Source organism: Pogoniulus pusillus, chromosome 1, assembly GCF_015220805.1.
Source record: "Pogoniulus pusillus isolate bPogPus1 chromosome 1, bPogPus1.pri, whole genome shotgun sequence".
NCBI classification, from domain to species: domain Eukaryota; kingdom Metazoa; phylum Chordata; class Aves; order Piciformes; family Lybiidae; genus Pogoniulus; species Pogoniulus pusillus.
Window position 1 is genome coordinate 29,666,183 of NC_087264.1, and position 21,758 is coordinate 29,687,940.

A 21,758-nucleotide genomic window follows, 5' to 3' on the forward strand; every position below is an offset into this window, starting at 1 on the left:
CCAGACTTGGCAGCACTACTATTGACTCCCACTGAAGACTTCTTATAAAGCTGATACAAAATTTATAGTTTGTTCCAAATGTTTATGGAACGTGGGTCATGCTGAATGGACTTTTAAGGCTGCTGTGAGCCACTAATGCTGGATCAGTTGACAAAGATTCTATGGTTTTCACTTTTGTGTTGAGACTGACCATCCTATGAGAAACACCGTTTAATACTGTAGCATGAGGACATGTTTTTAAGCTTGCTAAAATGGATCCTCCAAGTAATCTGGTTTAGAGTTCCGAATCGCTTGCTTCGGATCTGTAGTTTGTTTCTCTGCAGTTTCTGCTCTTGCTTAAGAGCTAGAAACAAAAATACAGTTTGTGTTCATGTGTTTCTGAGCTCACAGTGAGAAGGTAATGATCATGTCAGCAGCACAAAGATATAATTGATTGGGTTTTTTTTTTATTTCTCCTAGACAGCAAGTATTTGTCATATTGGATACAATTCCCTGTTTATTCAAACAGTGATTATTTGGCTATAAAACACAGGTCCTACTGAAATAAATGCAGTGTAAAAACTTTAGATTTATGGGTGATTGACAAAATATGCTTATTTTACTTGTAGAAGTTATTTTTGGTTCATTTTGAAAATGCATTTGTTTTCATGAGATTTGACATACTTCAAACTTTGGTTCTTGGATTTCAGTGCTTAAAGGAAAGTCCCCCTTCCCTCTCCTCCCCGCCCCCACTGTTTTAGCCCTTTTTCAACTTTCTTTAATATCTAATCTCTTCTAAATTCAGCATATATTTGTAAAGATACCTTCTAAACCTGAGATGTTGATGTTTGAAGGCTGTTCAGTTGTCTGAGATGTAGTTGCAGTAAATGCAAATGATTCACTTGGAAATGGCATGAGTTAGTTAAAATTCTTCACATGTGTGCAGATGAGCTCAAAGCAGAATGGTCGAAACTGCTTTCCACGGGGTACAACTAATGTTTCTTTAGTAAACTTCTTATTTTCATTTGTTATAGGTAGTATAATTGCACTAATGTAGTGTCATATAGTGTTTAGGAAACCTGCTTTTCTCTAGTGATTGACAGTCATTGCGAGGTATTTAGTGAGCCTGTGAAACAAGCACGTTTACTGTCTTATATTGCTGCACTTAAACATTTTAGTGTATTGTGTAGGACCACAGTCAGTTTGCAGCTGCAGTGGAATCTGACAAGTTGGGGTGTTTGCTTTAGTTATCGATGAAGAAAATGAGGCTTCCTTCTTTTATGTACTGAGCTTCACAAGTTTGGGAGAGACAAGCGATTCCTCTTGGAACTGCTAGAAAAAAGAGCACTGCATATCTTTAGCAATAACTTCTGTCTTGCAGTGATCAAACTTTTATTTCCCTGACTGTTTCAGAGTCATGAGTGGAGTTGCCCTGCTGGTACTACTGGTAGATACCCTTGTGGAATACTGAATACTGTATTTAATTGCTGCAGTCTAGGGATATTTCTGTTCTAAACAAGCTGGCATATCTGACAAAATACCAGGCTTTAGGACAGGACTTTTGGTAGCCAAACATTTTAGCCACACAATTAGTAATGGCATGTTGGAGCACAGTTCTTGAGTTCATTCCCTGTTATTTTGTAAGTTGTCTGCAATTTTTGTGCTCTGGAAACGGCTGCGGAGTGCTGATAGGATAGCTCTAGCTCAAGTATGAGACAGCAAGAGGTCTGGTGAACTTGAGAGGGTGGTTGGTACCTCCCAGCTGACAGTGGCAGTGCATTGCAATTTCTCAGAATGCTGTCTGAGAAATCTTAGAATTGAAGAATGTCAGGGGCTGGATGGGATCTCAAAAGCTCATCCAGTCCAACCCCCACTGCCAGAGCAGGATCACCTATACCAGATCACACAGGAACATGTCTAGGTGGGTTTGAATATCTCCAGAGAGGGAAACTCCACAACCCCCCTGGTCAGCCTGTTCCAGTGTTCTGTCACCCCCACAGTGAAAAAATTCCTTTTCGTGTTTACATGAGGCTCTTCCTCAGCTTGTCCCTTCCATTGCCCCTTGTCCTGTCATCAGGCCTTACCAAGCAGAGCCTGGCTCCATCCTTCTGACACTCACCCTTTACATATTGATAAACACTGATGATGTCACCTCCCTGTCTCTTCTTCTCCAAGCTACTGTATATTGCTGTTACAGCTCAGACCTCTTTCTTCATATATATGCTGGTTTTGCTGTATTTTCAAAGTATAATCAATATATTACTTTCATTGCTTGAAGGTGAGTTTTCAAATGCTGATAAGTTGGCTTCATTGGTCTTTTTATTACGTACCCAGCACTTCATTTTCCTGCAACAAGGAAAACCCCCTAATTAGAACTCTACATAACTGTAATAGCAACAGCAACAAAATGTGTTTACTGGCTCAACAAGTGAACTCATGCTTCACCTTTATGTGTATTTTGATGTCTTAGAATGCTTACTTGTAGTATTGTATTATTAGATCTTAATTGGGTAATGAAAGGGTAAATGGGTTGGAAAGCCATGTGGTGAATAATGTGGTTAGTCATAGCCTATTGCATAAGCGGGACTGTTAATGTTTTAGTGAGCATGCTCATATGGTTACATGCCTTCCTCTGCTTCAGTATGACAGTGCTGGATTTAATTAGATTTTATGGGATCTAAACTTACAGAAAGGCTCAAAGTTCTGCATTCAAAGTCTGACATGGTGTGACCTTTTCTTCCTTGGAAGATAAGGGTACTCAGTGTTCTTGTGCTGGTGAATAATTGCAGAGAAGCTGTTGCAGGGCAATTGCAGCAAGTTTTGGCTAACCTTTACAGTAGGCTTGGAGAGATAGGGCATTGCATGTTTTTGTACTGTGTGAGTGGGAGAGGAGGGGAAAGAGTTTGTTTAGCAGAAATGTTTAATAAGGATTTCTCAGAGAAGTAAAACTCCATTCTGGCAGCTTCGTAATAGACAAGGGCAGAGTATTTACCTTGGCAGTGATCAACTTGCTTTCCTAGCTTGCCTCTTCCTTATAAATGAAATGTTCTTACTTTGTCATCTTAAATTTAGAGATTCAAACTGTGCATTAGAAAGCAAAACAGCTCTAAATGTTTGGAGCAGCTGCTTCATATTTGTGCTTGTACTGCAGATAAGTCTGCCAAACTCAAATCTCATCCCACGAAAATGGCTTGAAACAAGCTTATTTCCTTGCTAGTGTCCTGGTAGAGCCAATACTTATTATAACATTGAAGTGTCAGCAGTCAACTGAGTTTTACAGGGAAATAGGAGATGCTTTCTGAACTACAGAAGAGCACACTGTTTGCATTTCGTGGTGCAGGCCCCTGTGGATTTTGTAATAAAACTCAGGTTTTGGTAGTGCTAGAAAGAGAGCTGTTAACATCTATCCAAAGGCTCATGTCTACCAGGTTGTACTTGAACAAGAACTCAAAGCCAGAGTTTTCTGAGGGTACAGATCTTCAAGATTTCTTGAGGATACAGATCCTCAGCTGTGCCGAGGAATGTTTCTGGATTGTTTTCCCAGTAAGTAGGTTAGGCAAATACTTTTTTTCAAGGAGATCAAGATAATTTACATGTCCTCTTAGGCCTGAAGTATCAGGTAGCTTTGGCAGGAAAAGTGCATCCTTACTCAAAGCTTTGATGTGACGAAATGCAAGTATTTCTTAGACCAAAAAAAGCTCTTAGAGATGGACGAACTTGTTGCCCTGGGTTTCAGACTCTGGCTTTTCTTTGTTTTTTTTGGTTTTTTTTTTTGGGGGTGTGTGTGTGTTTGCTTTGTTTTGGGGTTTTTTAACCTTTTGTTTGTTAGCAATATTGTGTGGATTTCATTGAGAAGGAGCACTTAGGGGCTGGTAGAAGTGCAGTTACTCCTACCTCACTTGTGCATGGCTTGCAGGCAATAGTTAGATGAATGAGGCTTAAAAAAATTACTTAATCAAATTCTAACATGTTAATTGAATTAGTTTTATGTGAAGGATTGTAAACTTCAGAATGATCCCTACAGCACATTGTTCTGAAATCCTGCTACTTGAGATGCATACCTCTAGGAATTATGTTGATGGGTTTATGCTTCTGGTAGGTCAGGCTTGCAGGAGGACTTCTGCTCTGAAGCAGGAGGATGGCACTGGAGGGGTTTGTGTATATTGCCTCCAGCTGCCTGGCTAGTCTGTATTTATTGCAGGCTGCAGATTGCTTTGCCCTTATTTGACCCACGATTTTCTGTTTTTTTCTAAATTGGTAAATGGGAAATAGAATTCAATTCTGAGAAAAAAAAGAAACTAATCCCAAACCCTCTGAACAGTGTTTATAAACTGGCTTAAACCCATCTTTTTATCCTTTTCCATTGCAAATAAAAAATATACTACATATTTGAATTCAGATTAAATGACCTTTGTGAAGGCAAGAGTTCAGAAGAAAGGTAAAAATGAGTTTGTGCTTTTTTTTTGTTCTCAGTGTTGAAACTCTAAGTGGCTACTTAGTGTGACAAAGTCTAACTACTTAAATTTGTGGATCCAATTCAGGTACCAATACTGTCCTCCTGCCCTGCAGATCTGTAGTTAACATCACCTTGTAGCAGCAGCTGCTTTGCAAAATAGCAAATGAACTGCTTATCTGAAGGTATGGGCACAGACATACCCTCCTGTAAACTCCAAATTTGCATCCTCAGCAGCTCCCACCTGATCTAACTTCAGTTAATGTGAAGCTTACCCATTTCTGACTGAAGGGTAAATTACTGGCTTGTGCTCACCGAAGGGTAAAAGTGAACACAATTGTACAGCACAGCAGCTAACGAGACATGAATTAACATGCTGGTTTATCTTGCAGTCATTTGTTCTGCAGCCATAACTTGATCATGCACAAGGCAATGATGCCCAGAGTGCTTCAATGTGCGCTTTTATCTCTGACAGGGTTGTTTCTGCCTCCGTGCTACCCCTCGGGTTGGCAGGGACCTGGTAGGAGTTAAAATGATACCTTCTCAGGTGATCAGAAGAATAATGATGCCGGAGCTCCCTTTTAATTAACTTTGGTGCTGTGCTTTCAAATATGTAAAAATAAATCAGTTTGCATAAAAAGAAGTGACAACATAGATGCATAAACTCATTATGCCAGTATCTTTTGTCTTTTCAGTGCCTGTTGTAGATGGCTTGTATGGTGCTTTGGGAGCTCTTCTAATGTTTAGTCTAATGTGTAGTCTCTTGGATTGCAAAAGTGGTAGAGGTTTTCTTGTTCCGTTTTTTTGTTGGGTGTGTGTTTTTTCTCCCCTTCCTAACTGGCATTGACCAGTTGAGCTGTCTGCAAATAGCTGCCTGGTTGAGATAACCTTGAAGCTTAACAGAACCCAAAGTGACTTGTTTATCCTCTTTACTCCAGAAGATCTTGATGCTTTCAACCTTTGCTACTGCTTTGTCTCTGATAAAACACAGTGTTACATGATTTAGTAAGAGTTTCAGTTTCACGTCTTGGCTTTTCACCAGATTTACCTTCAAATACTCTTTCTCTGTTGTGCTGTCTCTGGGCCCAAACTGGATTTGGAGATTCTAAAAGTGAAATGGAGGTAATGTGTTTGATGATTTGTTTTGTTTTATTTATTTGTTATTTTAAAATCTAATTACAGGATGAAAATCAGTTGCTAAATATAGAAAAATCAGGACAGATAACTTTCAGCCTACATAAGCCCAGGGCAGAGTATAAAACTATTTGCGGCATCAGTGATACCATTGGTACAGGACAAAATACTCTGCTATCTTGTTGCATCCTAAGCTGGTGTTTGTGGTGTCAGCAGGCGTGCTACACTGGTAGGGAAATGTGAAGAATTCAAGTAGAAAATGCTCGCTTGTTTTTTTCTCTGGAGCTCCTGCACAGGGCTTTTGAGCTCTGGATAAAATTAGAAAATTCAGCGCTTCGTTCCGGCAATTCATGTGCTTCTCTCCTGAATCCACAAATACCCAGCCCGTGTGAATTGTTTTACTTAATGCTTTCCCATCAGATGGCACTTCTAGTTCTATTGGGCTGCCATGCATGTTAACAGCAAATTAGGTGTTTGTAGGGCAAACTATTTAGCAAGCTGCTGGAAACAATGGCATCTCAGAAAAGCCCAGTGTGGCAGCAGGAGAAAGTTTGTTGGTTGCCTGGCCAGAAATTAACTTTGCTGTTTGTCAGCATTGCTACTAAATACAATAAGTTATTTTTAAACCTTTTTTTTTTTTTTTCTTGCTATCATTACCTCAAAATTAGAACATGTAGGAAAATGGGGTTAGTTTTCAGTGAAAAGGAAATACTTTTGGGCAAAATGCCACTTTAGTTTCGTATAGGAAGTGTAGTTGAGGAACTTTTATTCTCATCCTCCCCTGTTGATTGAGATTCCTGGTCAGAATAAGTCACTGATAAGGTTCTGGTCTCATGGGCAAAAGCAGTGCTTCCTGGGAGAGGTCCAAGGAAATGCTTACACAGGAAAATGTTGTGATAAGGCAATTAGATTGCAATTTCACAAGCATTACCATGTGCTGTTCTTGTTTGTTACTGAAGCTTTTGAGGTTCAGAGATACCTTGAAAACTTTTTCGTGGGTTGTTTTTATGCCTACAAACATGTACAATTTCTACAAAGCATTTTTTTTTTAACAGATCACACTGAGATTTCCAGCAGATGACCCTTACTGCACCTATTTGTATTGACCTAAGAGCATGTTGCCTTTCTTGACAGAACAGAGTATCCGTGCCTGTTTCTCAGTCAGCAGAGTGAAAGGTTGGCAGGTGGACTCTGAGTTGTGTGTTTTTGTGCTTTGCACCAAAACAGCATCATGCTGTGGTGCTGCCAGACTTCAGCAGAAACTAGGGCAGGTGTCTGTCCTTGTGAGCTGAAATTTCCTGGAGGACATATCACCTGCCTGAGGTGATTGACTGCCCCCCCCTTGAAATTCTGGTTCCTTTAGACTGAATAATGTATAGACTCCTCTGCAGTTGGTAAAGCAGAATAAATAACTAATATAATGCCTCTCTAAACCTTAATGGAGAATAGAAGCCTTGCACCTCCTCTTATAACTTCCAGAACTGTCTTTGCACATTAAAGGGTTTGTTTTTAATGGATTTTACCTTGTAAAATAAATTGTGTTTGTAGAGGAGCTGTTTCAGCTTGTTTAGTGGTAAGAAACGTGCATGGGTTTGATTATGTGCACATATTCTAAGCTCTAAATCCTGCCAAGTTAGTTCAAGAAAGTATTTTATGTTGCTAGCTATGTTGGGCATTTTGCAGCTATGAAGGAGTGAAAATAGTACTGCTTTGTATCTAGATGGCTGGATTGAGAATCCATGAGCAACTTCCTATCCTTGTTCTTACACTGTACGTTGCAGCTGGTGGCTATTCTAGGTACATGCTGCCTTCAAGGGACAGTCTCTAGCCTTTGCCATACATCTCAACCCTTCCCTCAATTTGCAAGAGAGATTTGGATTACTTGGAGTGCCTCACTGCTTTCAGATGCTCATCAAGCAGCTTTGATCATAACTTTCTGCAGAAGTAGAGTTTGATTTAGTTGTTTGCTGCTGTAAAAATGATTATTGAGGTGCCTGAAGACTAGGAGAAAGCCAGTGTTGTTCCAGTCTTCAAAAGGGGCAAGAAGGAAGATGCAGGCAACTACAGAGTAGTCAGCCTCACCTCCATCCCTGCTAAGGTGATGAAGCAGCTCATTCTGGAGACCATCTCTAACCACATGAAAGAAAAGGTTATCAGGAGAAGCCAACATGGATTTACTAAGGGAAAATCTTTCTTGACTAATTTCATGTCCTTCTACAAAGGTGTGACCAAATGGATAGGTGAAGGGAGAGCAGTGGATGGCATGTACCTTGACTTCAGTAAGGCGTTTGACACAGTCTCCCATAACATCGTGATGAGAAGTAAAAGAAGTGGGAGAGATGATTGGACTGTGCAGTGAACTGGCACAACAGAGTTCAAAGGGTTGTGATCAGTGGCACAGAGTCAAATTTGAGGCCTGTGGCCAGTGGTATATTTCCAAAATCAGTACTGGGTCCAGTTTTGTTCAGTGTCTTCATTAATGACCCAGATGAAGGGATAGCATACCCACAGCAAGTTTGCTGATAATACAAAACTGGGAGGGGTGGCTACACACCTGAAGGTTGTGCTGCTATCTAACAAAGTCTGGACAGGCTAGAGAGCTGGGTAAAGGTGAACCTCATTAAGTTCAAGAAGGACATGTCCTGCACCTGGGGAGAAATAACAGCAGGCACCAGTACAGATTAGGGGCCATCCTGCTGCAAAGCAGCTTCACAGAATCCTAGTGGACTGTAAATTATCTGTGAGACAGCAATGTGCCCTTATGGCCAAGAAGGCAAACGGTATTCTGAGGTGCAGTAGTAAAAGTGTGTCCTGCAGGTCTAGGGAGGTTCTCCTCCCCATCTACTCTGCTCTGGTGAGACCACATCTGGAATATTGTATCTAGTTTTGGGCTCCCCAGTCCATAAAAGTCAGGGATCTACTGGAGAGAGTCCATTGAAGAGCTACGAAGATAAGGGGATGCAAACATCTCTCCTGTGAAGAAAGACTGAGAGAACTGGGGCTATTTCATCAGGAGAAGAGAAGCCTGAGAGGGGAACTTATTAATGCCTATAAATATCTGAGGGGTTTGTGTCAAGAGGAAGGAGACAGATAGTTTTCAGTGGTACCTGGTAATAGGACAAGGAATAATGGCTATAAATGAGAACACAGGAAGATCCACTTCAACTTGAGAAGAAACTTCTTTACTGCGATCATGACAGAGCACTGGAACAGGCTGTCCAGAGAAGTTGTGGAATTTCCTTTGGAGACTTTGAAAGCCAGCCTGGATGTGTTCCTCTGTGGCCTGCCCTAGGTGATCCTGCTTTGGCAGGGTGGTTGTACCTGATGATCTCTGGAGGTCCCTTGCAACCTGTAACGTTTTATGTTTCTATGATCGCGCTCTCAGAAGGCCCCACAGTGCAACGAGTCAGCTTTGTGCTCATTTGTCCCAGAACTTGTGCATGTGAGGAGCATGATTTTTTGCACTCCTAATATTGATGTCACCACACTGAGATTTCCCACTTCAGGCAATATTGTGGTGTTTTATTATGGTATTAGTAGTAGTTTTACATATTGCTTCTAATAGAGTATGGAGAGCTGGAAAACTCTAGAGGAGTGAGCCAATGCCATGCCTGTGAAATACAGTGGGAACTGATTTGCCTGATAACATACAGCTTGAGGAGTATCAGTTGCTGAAGCAAGGCTGCTTGGGGAATTGGTGATGACAAAACTCACTTTTTTGTCACTTGAAATGACAAAAGTGTATCAGGAAATGTAAAACAACTCAAAATATGTAATTTGGCTGATCAGAATTAGCAGTGGTGCGCAGGGATTTCCTCTAATGCTTTTAATTTCTACTTTTGTTCAGCTTTTGAAATGGTTGCGTTTTGAATTTAAGCTTTCTTAAGTGTCAGATATCACAAACATGAATGTGTTGTTTTTTTCTCAGTTATGTCAGATAGTTTTAACTGGGAGACACTAGTTCTTTTCAGAGTTTAAAATAGTGTTCAAACAGCTTTGAAAGCTGCTTTCATTCAGAGGCTGCCTTTTGACACCCATAAATTTCTGCTTACTGGATTTTAGTTAATGTAATGGGAAATAAGCATATAGAATCCAGTTAGATATTGTTGCCTTGCGTTCTGCAACCTTTTGGTATCAAAATGAGACATCATGGTTGTAAGAAGGCTTCTTTTTCAGGAAAGAAGTGCAATATCTCAAGAAGCTCTCCATGTTTTCCATGTTCCTCATAGCGTATCCCATATGATTTTACTTCTGTAGATAAATACAGAGTCTTTTTATTAGTTCTTTCCCTGATGGCTTGCTGACTAGTTGTAGTTTGAATCTACTAAAGGTGAATTTGTCTAAAGTAAAGATTGGTTGACATATAGAAACTGATACATCAGAGAAGAGTGCATAAAAAGCACCTAATTCTAGATTTTGGAAGTGTAGTTACAGAACTGTCTTTCCTCTTGGAAGGGGTAAGACTATGTGATGTCTTGGACAAATCTCTAAACTATTACAGTCAATTCAGCACACTTCTTGTTTAGTAACTTCTACGAATGGACTAAGCAAAAACTGGGCTGTGCCTCAGTAAAATCGTGTACTTATTACTTCTGCTTGAAGAGCAGCACAAACACCTAATATTTTAGGAACAATCTCAGGGCTGTGAATCTTAGGAACAGTTTTAAGGCAAAGTAAAGACCTTGTATGCGTGCCTTGGAAGCTTTTGCTATGCCTGTCCTGCTTGATTGCTCTTAGATGTTTAACTCCATGGAGGCAGGACTTCAAGAGCATCAGTCTTGAGAGCTTCTCTGTCAGCTGTATTTGGGTAACCTTATGCTTGGAGTGATATTTATTTCTAGGTCTAATGCTTCAGTTGCTGTGGAAAGATATCAAAAAAGTAATAGAGTTTTGTTTTCCTCTTTGTCTAAAATATTTTTCTTTCTCAGGTAAATCACATTCATATATACAGAAACTCGTATTTTTCACAGGCATATTTGCCATGACAGTACTTGACCCAAAGTGAGTAAATCTGTGTTTTGGTCTCTACTGAAAGTTTGGCTTTTTTTTCTTGTTTTTCTAGGACGTGAAGATCTGAGAAATGAACAAACTACGGCAAAGCTTTAGGAGAAAGAAAGATGTCTATGTCCCAGAGGCCAGTAGGCCTCATCAGTGGCAGACTGATGAAGAAGGCGTTCGCACTGGCAAGTGTAGCTTCCCTGTTAAGGTAAGAGTTGCTGCCCTTCTTTCAGATATTCATGAGGTACTGTTCTTTGGGTTTTTAGGCAAGCATAAACCAGCAATATGCTTCATTACACACTGACCTATTTTACAGTCAGCTCTCTCTGCAAAGGATGTGGCTTTTTTTAAAAAGCCAAATGACTCATTTAACAAATGCCTTGGAAGAATCACTGTCTGAGATAGCCTACATTATTATCTACTTGAAATGAATCATGTAGCTAGGCAGTGGAGTAATGTAATATTTGTCTTCGTTTTTCTGGAAGAGCAGAAATGGTAGACCTCTTGGATTGCATGGAAGGGTACTTGGTGTTCTTTCTTAAAAGTGGAGTTACAATTACAGTTTGACTTATAAGGTAAGCAGTGGGTTGTGCTTGGAAAGGAATCCATCCTCTCTCTTGATAATTGAAAACATTGCCAAATAACACCTGAGTTTCCTTCTAAGGCTTAAGGTTAGAAGCTTTTGCTAACTTCTGACAGAGTCTTCTGTGCTACAGTTTTACATGTGTGTATTTTACAGATGATTAATGTGTGTAAAACTGAAATGACCCTTCTGAATTCCAAGAGCTTATTCCAGGTTAACCGAACCTTGCAAATAAGTGGTTTGTTTTGTGTCACCATTTCTCCATCCCTTGTATTTAAGAAGCAATGCTATTTTAATATTTTAAACTAGTAGTTGATATTCTTTAAAAATTAATATTTACTATTAATACCTAACAAGTAAAACAATGTAAAAACCAGTATATCTAAGGTATCTTGTTGCATATGTTCCATTTGTAATCAAAAGCTTTCTTCCTCAAGGCACACTGATATTAACTCGACAATATATTGTAAGCAGGTGACAACTTACAGAAAGCCAATGGAGTAAGTACAGGGGAAGCAGTCTGTGATTCCAACACCTAAGGACCTTGTATTTGTTTTGTATCTGTCTACACTTGAAGTAGTTGTCTGAGGAGTTAAAACAGGTGATGTTGCTAGCTGGAAGTCTTGAAACTAGCTATTATGTAATGTTTGTAAAGCTGTGGGTATATGCGGATAAACAATAAATTGGAGGTGACTTTCGCACTAGCTCCACGAGAGACCTTACCCTGCTGTAGTTGGCTGTGTGTGCTTAGAGTCAAGTGTATGTAACATTTCTGCTTTGTTATGGTTGCTTGTTTATGTGTCTTTGTTTCATGTTAACTTTCTGGTAGGAGGAAGGAACTGTAGTCCAGGACTAAACAGAGATGGTGTGTTGCCAATAATTTGAAAGTGAGTAATTGCTCTGTTGAAGCTGAAACTTGGATTAAGGTTTAACACTGCCTAGGAGAGAACAGTGCTGTGAGCTTGAGAATTGTTGTTTTTCTTAGTAATTTAACCATTACCCAGGTTGACAAGCAAAATGTTCAATTTTTAGACGTTTGATTTTTTGGAAACTTTTCCAGTCCTTTACAGAACACAAAGGGTGTGAACTGCTTCTTGCTGTGACCTTTTTTTAACTTGAAGTTAGGACTTGCACTTACAATGACAAATGCTTCCTGTATTTAAATGAAGCATTCATCTATTTTGGGCACATGTACCCAAAGTCAGAAAAGGTTTTAGACCGTTCTGTGCTGAATAGGAGTAGAAATAGCTGAATCTTTGCATCCTGTTGTCATAATGTGACTTACTTACCCTTATTTGCCTGCTTTGTATTGGGGTTCACTGAATTAATTTAACTTGTTCTGTGGAAAATGGTCTGAATGAAACACATAGTTAGGTGTGTTTCTTGATTTGGTGAAGAATGGTAGATTAATAATATTCAAGGAATTTGCAATTAGATGAAATCAGAACAATGTGACATTAAAAGGCTTTTTAGCCTTTTTTATTAGAATGTTACTCCCAAAATACTGTGCCTTGAGATGGGGAGTAGTGGAAATTTTTGTTAGAGCTGGGATGCAAGTGGGTGTTAACTGGTGTTTAATAGATACAGGCAGGAAGTATGCCATTGTGAGGGAACGAGATAAACCAGATGTAGAGTCATCAGTTCAGTGGGTGGCACTATATTTTGCTCACAAAAAGAATAGGAGTTTATGCTATTGAAGGAGAGTATCCTGTCGTGCTGTTTTTAGGTATTATTCAGAAATTCATACATTTCAGGAAAAGTATTCTCTCCTATGCCCTCAAATATCTGATGGGGTGACTTTTCTTCCTGATGCTCCTCAATGGAGCAAAATAAACAGAGATATTTAGGGGAAAATGGTTAATTAACAGGAATGCATTCAAATTTGAAACATGGTGAAAGTATCTTCATTTTCTTAAGGTTTCTAAATGAGAGTTCCAGAGTGGTCAGTTGAGGTCCATTGCCTGTAGTATAGCAGCTCACCCACAGTTTAATGTTTCTGTGCGTGTGTCTATACTTATTCTTTCTGGTCTGCCTTGCCCAGCGTATAAAAATCATCAGCTGTAGTTCTTCAGAGCTCAAAGCATAGTGGAGTGGCTTTTGCATGGATAATGGAGATTTTACCTGATGTTCTTACCTGTATAGCTGCTGAAGACCTGAGTATTAACAAATGTCTCTACAACTGGCTTAAAGTTTTTCCATATAAAAGTAAAATATATGAAACTAATATGGCAGCATCTCTGAGAACTTTGTTTCTTCTAATACTTGATATTTTACTTAGTAAAGACTAACTTTTTTTTTAGAGGAGACTAGTGCAAATGCAGAGTAAGGAATGTTGAGGTACTGGAACATGTCCAGAGAAGGGAGATGAAACTGGTGAGTGGCCTGGAACACAAGCCTCATGAGGATAGGCTGAGGGAGCTGGGGGTGTTTAGCCTGGGAAGAGGAGGCTCAGGGGAGACCTCACTGCTGTCTACAACTACCTGAAGGGAGGCTGTAGCCAGGTGGGGGTTGGTCTCTTCTCCCAGGCAGCCAGCAACAGAACAAGGGGACACAGTCTCAAGTTGTGCTGGGCGAGGTATTGGCTGGATGTTAGGAGGAAGTTGTTGCCAGAGTGATTGGCATTGGAATGGGCTGTCCCTGGAGGTGTTCAAGAAAAGCCTGGGTGAGGCACTTATTGCCATGGTCTAGTTGACTGGATAGGGCTGGGTGCTAGGTTGGACTGGATGATCTTGGAGGTCTCTTCCAACCTGGTTGATTCTATGATTCTGTATTTGCTCTCAATTTGTCTTGTGAAAGAGAAAGGTCATGAAAGTCTGATGGGTGAAAGATATGTCAGTTGGTTTGATTGGTTTGATTTTTTGGACTTCTTGACTTTGGGCATTTATATTTTGTCCAGACTTGGGACGTTTGTAGAATGCTAGCAGAGATGTCTCCTTTTTAAGATATTACAGAACATGTGGAAACAATTTGAAAGTCATGTTGCAAGCAGAATTTCGTTCTGTGTCCAGACTTCGTTCTGTTAGTGTTGGACAGGGACTCCAGTAGCTGCTTGCTCACTGTGCTTTGAGGATGCTGTACTGCAAACAGATTTGATGTCATCCACAGTCTTCTATGCTGGCAATTCCTCTGCTACATCCACTACTGATCCTTCAATGTTAATTACAGTCTATAAGTGTACTGCTGGATTTTGTGCAAACCAGATGATTCTGTGGATCATCTCTGTTTGAGAAGGTGCTCTGTGAAAAGTACTGGCAAAGTTCCTATTACATTGTTGCTTCAAAATTTGGAAAAGTGGATTTGAGGCACAATTGGTTCTCTCCAACCTAAATTTTGAAGTGGACATAGTTCTGGGCACACACTGTTACTTTGAGGCAGTAACATTTCTGTTCATTGTTTTTGTTTAACAGTCACTGTTTCTTCCACTGGTTGGGGTGGCTGTTTTGCCTTTAACCAGCCACTTGATTATATTTTCTCAGTCATCTTGACATGTGTAGGATGCATTTACAGGTAGCTCCTCACTGTGTTGGAAATCTAACCACGCTTGAGGTGGTAATCTGATATGTTCAAACAAGGCTGCTGGGTTTACCACAGTGCTCTTCTGTTAGCTGCTCTGACTCTGCTGAAGTTGCACTGACAGAAGGGCCAGGGTGCTGAAGTGCATGACTGAATGGTTTTTGGTGTGTTTTTTTTTGCTCCACTGCAGAGACTCAGGTGCCTGTCTGTCAGCAAAGGTATGAAAAGGATGTTAGACTTGTCTAAACAAGTGTGACTTGTTGAATCTTCTGTTCCATTTGGAACATAGTGGTGTTGCTCTCCTAACTTAGGTGGTGTGGAGGCATGATACATTGCAGCTTTTACAGATGTAGTCAGCGTTGCCTCAGTAAGTGTGGCACTACTGCAGTGGCTGGAAAATCTGTGAAGTGTCTTTTCAGATGTGAATTCTCTTCCACTGTCCTGGCAAACCAGAGAGTAGATACTGAGTTTCAGTGGTGCATGTTTCCCTCTGAAAGAACTGTGCCAGCTACGTGTGCTGAAGCAGATGATCCTGACAGATAGTACAGCCATGCTTATCAGTGCTAGAATTATGTTTATGCAATCTTTATACATCGTGATTGCAAAAAATGAAATTCATCAACACTAAGCATTTTCAAACTTGCTTTCTTGCTCCAGACACTACCTCACTGAGAACATGCAGCTGTTCTATGTTTTAATGACTGAAATATTTGACACTAGGGCTTCTTTTGTTTGGAATGCCTTTTCAAATGTCCCTCTGGGTAAGTAGTTTTTATTCACACAAATACGTTTTAGAGTAACTGGCCTGTGGAATTTATATCAGAAAAATTAGGTCATTTCCCTCTGCTTAGCAGAACTAAACAAACCAAATGCTTGCAACTTCTTGGTGCTTCTAACCAACTGGACGTGTTAAACATAATATTAACAGATGATTCCTGCCTGTGGTTCCAGAAGTTGTAACAGTCACATATATCCTGGATTAACTTAATTTTATTCTGTTGCGTTCATGTTTTTGGTGGTCACTTGCTTTTGATCCTCATGTGTCTAAGGCTACTGTTGCCCGTAGTCTGAAAGTGTACTTGGATTATTTTGTTCCATTTATTTCAACTAGAAGCCTAAACATACCAGTGGGAAAAAGCCCACGTGGAAAAGTAGCAAACCACATTTGTGTTTTTGAATTTGCAGTCTGGATTTGGCTGAGTTAGCTGAGTCTTGGCTTGTCTGCTGGCGTTGACAAATGAAAATTGTAGGGATACAGTGGTACGTTCACACACAAAATAATTCACTCTTCAGAGTAAATACTCTTCAGCTGTCTCCAGGGGAGATGGATAGCCCTTGCTTTGGTGCGGGGGTGTTTGGAGGACACCATATTGGTCTGTATTCAAGCTAAGACAGAAGAAAAAGCAGCAACTCTGTGGTGACTCCCAATGAGGATACTCTAACAGGTTCTCTGAGTGTCACTTCTCATCCCTGGGCTCTCTGTGACTTGGCAGCCTGTGTTACATCATTAGGCCATATATGGCCTTGGTAGGAGTTAACCTTTTCTGTCACTTTGCTGTGCTCTCTCACACCGCTTGCAGCTGCCCAGTTGTTCTTTTTTGGAGTTTGACTTTATTGCTTAGTGTCAAATTTGTAAGTCCTGCATTAAAAACACTTTCTTTCTTGTAATCAGTTCATACACAGCTTGCATGCATTCTGTTCCTCCGAATGGAAAGACTGATGCTCCACTCCGGCTTCTGCATCTCAAACTCCTGCTTTGAAATAATAGTAGCTGTGAAAGGGTTTACCAGCAGTTTAGCACTGAAGTGCACGTAACTTAGGCATGTGATTTTTTGACTGCAAAATCTTAAGATGCTTGAATAGCCTTTGGAAACTATGTTAAGTATTTTAAAGAAGTTAATGTGACAAATCTGCTGATTTCTGAAATGCTGCACAGCCTTACACATGAAACACTACAAATCCCTACCTCTTAAGGCATGAAGTGATGTTAGCAATGAGCAGTAACCATTCCTACCCAGTGCAGAGCCAGCAGCAAGCTACGGTACACTTTAAAAATCCTGCAGTGTTTAGGATCACAGGAGGAAAACAAAGTTTGCAGACAGCTGATTATAAAAGCATGGTGGTTGTAACAGAAGGTGTGAGGCTTGCCTGCAGTACATTCCTGTGCCCTTTTCTTCCACAGTTGAAAGGAGTGTCATGCAATCCCTACTATTTAAACTTGTCACGCTTGTGTCAAATCCTTAGTTCTGTTTGAATAGCTTTGTAAACAAGAAGCTGTAAATGAATCTTTTTCACTTGGTTTTGAAACCCTCTCGTGGTTGTCTAAGTTTCTCCTAACTCATTTAGTAAACTTCAAATTATTTTAAAGATGTGACTGCTAGTGTTTAGAGCCATTGAAATGGTTTGGATGTCCTTGCAGAAGTATCTCACCTAAATACATTTCAGGTGTTAGAGATAACCTGATGAAAACTTCTTTTTATGTACCTTTTAATCTCGAGTGGTTTGTTCTTTAAAATTAGGGGATTTTCAGCATCGTAAATGGAAAACAGAATTTTTTTGCAGGACTTAAAGAAAATGTACAATCTGCAGCTGTGCAGTGTGTTTCAAAGTCTTTTTGCTGTCAACACTTGTCTTTCTTCTCTTACAGAAAATTTTAAATGGGCTTACTAATACTGAATTCCTGGAGCAACAGGAATTGCACATCAGAGCGAGCAACTGAAAGCACTGTGTGAAAGACTGATTCTGACTGTACATATACAAAGCTGTAAAGGGGATGGGAGAAACGTTGAGTTTAAGCCTCATCAAGAGAAATTTAGGAAAGGTATTAACAGCAAATCCTCAGCAAAACAATCCCCCATTCTAACAGTGAGGCATGTAAGCAACAGAGCAGGAGGTCTGCCATATCGATCTCCAGTTACAGAAATGTCAATACTTCAAGGCTGACTTCTCTGACGTAGATGTGGAAGTAGATCCTGCCTTGAGGCAAGTGCTGTCCTACATAACCTGCTGAGTTCCTCTTCTGCTTTGTTTTAGGCATTTGTGAGAATATGAAGAGTACAGGATTTGCGCATCTTGTATTGAGCTTTGCTATTAATCTTCACTAGTCATAATTGGAAGGGTTTGTTTTTCCCTCACAGTGTTGCTTCTCTTCCCACTGATCAATACAATTTGAGAACCTGTAAGTGAAATGCATAGTGTGGATCTCAGATGGGTGTGACGTGTAGAGAGAGCTGGTGTAGCTACTGCTTGTATTTACTTAGCTTATTTTGACTGTTACAGCTCCGTTTGAGGGAATTTAAGAGATTGATGAACAGGGACGTTAGAAGAACTTGGACCCTAAGAACATGTGTAGCATCCTAGCTAACCTTTAGCTTTAACCAAGCAGAATTAAGGTTGGTTGGTTTGTTTGACGTTCAATCATGGCTTTTCCTTTACCTATGTTTCTGAAGCTCTGTCTCAGGAAATGTCTTTTTCAAACAGTTAAATCAAAAAAAGCAGAAGCATTGGTGTGAGAGAGGAGAGAGATAAAGAATTGAGCATTGGAATGTAAATCTCAGAAGTCAGGGTAAAAGTAGCTCAGCTTTAAGACATAGCCAGGCTTTCTGGATTTAAGCTTATGTCTAGTTGCAACACAGCATTTCACTGTGGAATTGTGGAGTTCAGCCTTTAATTCTTGAGCAGTATCAATTCCAGAAGCATAGCTACGCATGCATATGCCAAGTTTATCAGTCTTACTGTTACAAATAATACACCAGTTGTTGAGAGAATAGTATTTAGAGGAAGAAAGAGGGATGTTGCTGCCTCTAGGAAAAATACCAAGGAAACGGTGATGCTCTCTTCTCTGTGGAGGTTAGCTCCCTAGTCTGGGACACTTTGGCTAAGGCTAACAGTAAGCTCATTTGCTGTGACCATCTAGTTTCAAATGTAATCTGAAGAACCTATTCTGCTACTTCACATAGAACAGCACATGTGGTATCTGCTGATATAGAGGGAATCTCAGTGATTTGTGTAGCTGTGTCTGTTGGGAAGAGAGACTGTGATGACACATCAATGGGCTGGAACCAATAAAACTTGCTTGAGTTGTCCAGGCTGCAGGAGTTCTGGTGAGGGATTTTTCTTTTTGCTAGTTGAACTTTTGAAACTGAGTCAGCCAAGTATTTGTGAAAGAAATGAAAATGGAAAGATGATCAGGGAGGTGTTTCTTGTACTAGGACATGGATGGTAGATCTGTTTTCTTTCTAACCTGGTAAGTCAGCCCTCGGTTTTTATTTAGAAGCAATTTAATTGGTGTAGATTCAGAGCAAGGCAGTAAGGCAACTTCACCAAAACCATGTGATATGGTAACATAATTTGTTCATTTTCAGACAAAGTGAAAAAATAAACCCATGAAAACGCTTAACACACAGAGAAAGAACAAAGTTTCTCAAGCTCTTTTCAAGTTCTGTGGGAAGCTGTGTGCCAGTGTAACATGTTCAGATGTTGATTGCTTTGTTTCACTTGAACTTGATACTGGACATCACTGTCTGTGAAAGAAAAAATGAAGCCCAGAGGTGAGGTGGGAGAGGGTTTTTTTAATTACTTGTGTTTTTATTGGGAAAATGATAATATAGGCAGTGTTTATACTTCAAAATGTTTGTGTTCAGGGCTTCTTCAGGAGCCTCTGAAAGTGTTTTACTTAAATGAGAAATTTTGTTTTATGTTACTTTGTGTGTGGACTCTGCCCAGAGGGATTTTAGCTTTCTGTAAAAGCATTGGTGATTAATTTCTGATGTAACAATTACGTTTCTTACAGAATATCTTATAGCTGATAATTGCTGATGTTATGACTATCATTCATTGGTTGCTATGGATATTAAGCAGGACTGCATTCAATATTAATTCTGCATTCTTACTATGTGCACTTTCCCTATGGAAAAGTGCTAGCTCTCTTCAAGAAAGTCATCCTTGTGACAAGGATATGCAGCTCGTACTGGATTTGTGCAGCCAGCAATTGTGTCCCAGTCCTTGAGTGTGTTTCTGGTATTGTGCCATGATGGATTTGCTTGAGGTTTTACTTACATAGGACAAGTTGCTGCTCAGGCACTTCACAGGACGTTTCTTCTCCTTAGTTTGAAAGCAAATTGCCTTTCAAAGATCATGAAAGGCTGTGCATAGAAATGTGGGATTTATGCATCTGCTTTTTAAAGTGGTTTTCATGCAGGCTTTTTCCTGTGGCAGGACAACAGTCTTTAGTGGTGGTTTATTTTTAAGCCCTGAGTTCTGGTGTTTCAGCTTCCATTTCAGGCTGTAAGGTGCAGACCATGTCTAATTTAACTAGCAGCTGTATATTCTTTATTAAATCCTGAATTGCCATCCATAAAATGCTGTTGCACTAATAAGTTCAGCTAATATTACAACTTTAAGGTGAGTTAGTGATATAATTAGAACCTAACACTTCTGCTTAAAATGTAGTCTGTAGTAGATCTCAGTCTGTAGCAGAGCTGTTTGCCAAGAAAAATCGTTGATGCCTTTTGATTAAAAGTCAGATAACTGTTGTAACACTGGTTAAAGACTGTGCTTGTAGGGGCCCTGCTGCTTAAGGGACACTTGGCTAACAGAAATAGAAGAGGACCAGAGTGTTCTGAGCATACAGTTGAAAGCCATTTTTGTGAGAACGAAGATTAACAATATATTAACACCTGTAAGGAATTAACACACCACCACCTCACTGGAGGCAAAAAAACCCACAAACCAACCTACCCAAAACCACGAAGCTGCCTGTAAAATGTACAAGACCACTGATCCTGGTAGCAATGAACTTCTGGCATCTGCAGAAATGGTGCAATGGGGAGAGCAAGTTATTTTTGATGAAGGGCTTAAAGTGTGAAGTGTAAGTGCAAACAAAGCATCTTTTGTCCTCTCTATCATAAAGAAATATTGTGTGGCAGTGCAATTTCTTTTATAATTCGGAACTGATTGATGCTCAGTGAGGTCTGTGGATTGTACCCTTTTGGTGTGGGTAGATGCACTTGATATGTGCAATAATGTCCCCATTCACAGGAGTGGAAGCAGGATTGAGAACTGCAGCTAAACTTGCTGTCTCTGGCAGCAGCGGCATGACTGATTGCTGAACGTTGGAGCATGGAACTTGAATAGAGGTTTGGCAACACAGGGGAAAATGGTTGTCTGTTTTGGAGCCTGACATGAGGCAATATTTACCCTGCTCTGTTTCTTCCTTTTCCAAGCAAAAGGCAGGTTGCCAAGTTCAGGGACTGAATGGTTTGGATCTTCAGTTGGAAACATTTTGCCTGTGCTGAGGTAAATGAGTTGTGTAGATAGCTCAGGAAATCTGAAAGCTGTCCTTTATTTGTATGGTATTTACTTAATGGTCATTCAAACTAAATGGCTTATTCCATGCATAGGTCTTGCCCCTTGTCATCTGTAAGCTTCAGCCTTACTCTTGCCTATATCCATCCCTTCTTAAAGAGTAGTTGACAAACTTGCTTACATTACTTAACTTGAAAACTTCCCACAACAAATGTTCCAGACCGTGTAATTTCTGCATCTCTGAAACTTCCAGAGGAGTCAGGGTAGAATTAAAGATCCATCTGCAAAAGCTGTAGCTATAAATATGTCCTACCAGGCACACAGTAACTGTCTCATTAGTCGTTACAATTCATATATTTTTAGAATTAAAACTGTCTAGTTCATGTGTGTTCTGGAGAACTGTAGATCGTGCATAAGTGTACAGCAAGCTCAGCTTGCACAGTTGCTGTTTTGGCAGCTCAAGCAATCAATTCTAATTCTACTAAGGCTTCAGCCTCACAGAGCTCATTATGAAAAAGCTCTAAAGTGTCAGATCTTTTTTATTTACCTTGTAATTTCTATGCAGTTTTTTTTTTTTCAAGTTGTTTTCCAGCTGTGAGGGCTGGTTTAAGTGAGATTCTTGCAGAATTGCTCCATCCAGATTCACTCTGTTCTTAAAAATGCCACATAGTGAGCATTAATGGTAAAGCTCACTGCCACTTAAGATCTGCAAAGTCTTTCAGCAGTTTAATGATAAGTGGGGTGACACAGGGAGTCTCCTCTTCTGCAGCATTTTGCCTTGTCTTAAACCCT

The 21,758-nt window shown here is 40.0% G+C and overlaps 1 protein-coding gene across 18 annotated transcripts in view; it reads left to right on the forward strand.

Moving 5' to 3' along the window:
- Nucleotides 1-21,758, forward strand: part of NUMB (NUMB endocytic adaptor protein) — a 128,660-nt gene that overhangs the window by 81,597 nt on the left and 25,305 nt on the right. For all 18 annotated transcript variants that reach the window (XM_064146797.1, XM_064146778.1, XM_064146784.1 and 15 more), the window contains one exon: nucleotides 10,629-10,772. In XM_064146797.1, the coding sequence (XP_064002867.1) occupies nucleotides 10,647-10,772 (126 nt within the window). In that variant the 5' untranslated portion in view covers nucleotides 10,629-10,646. The remainder of the gene's footprint in view (nucleotides 1-10,628; nucleotides 10,773-21,758) is intronic.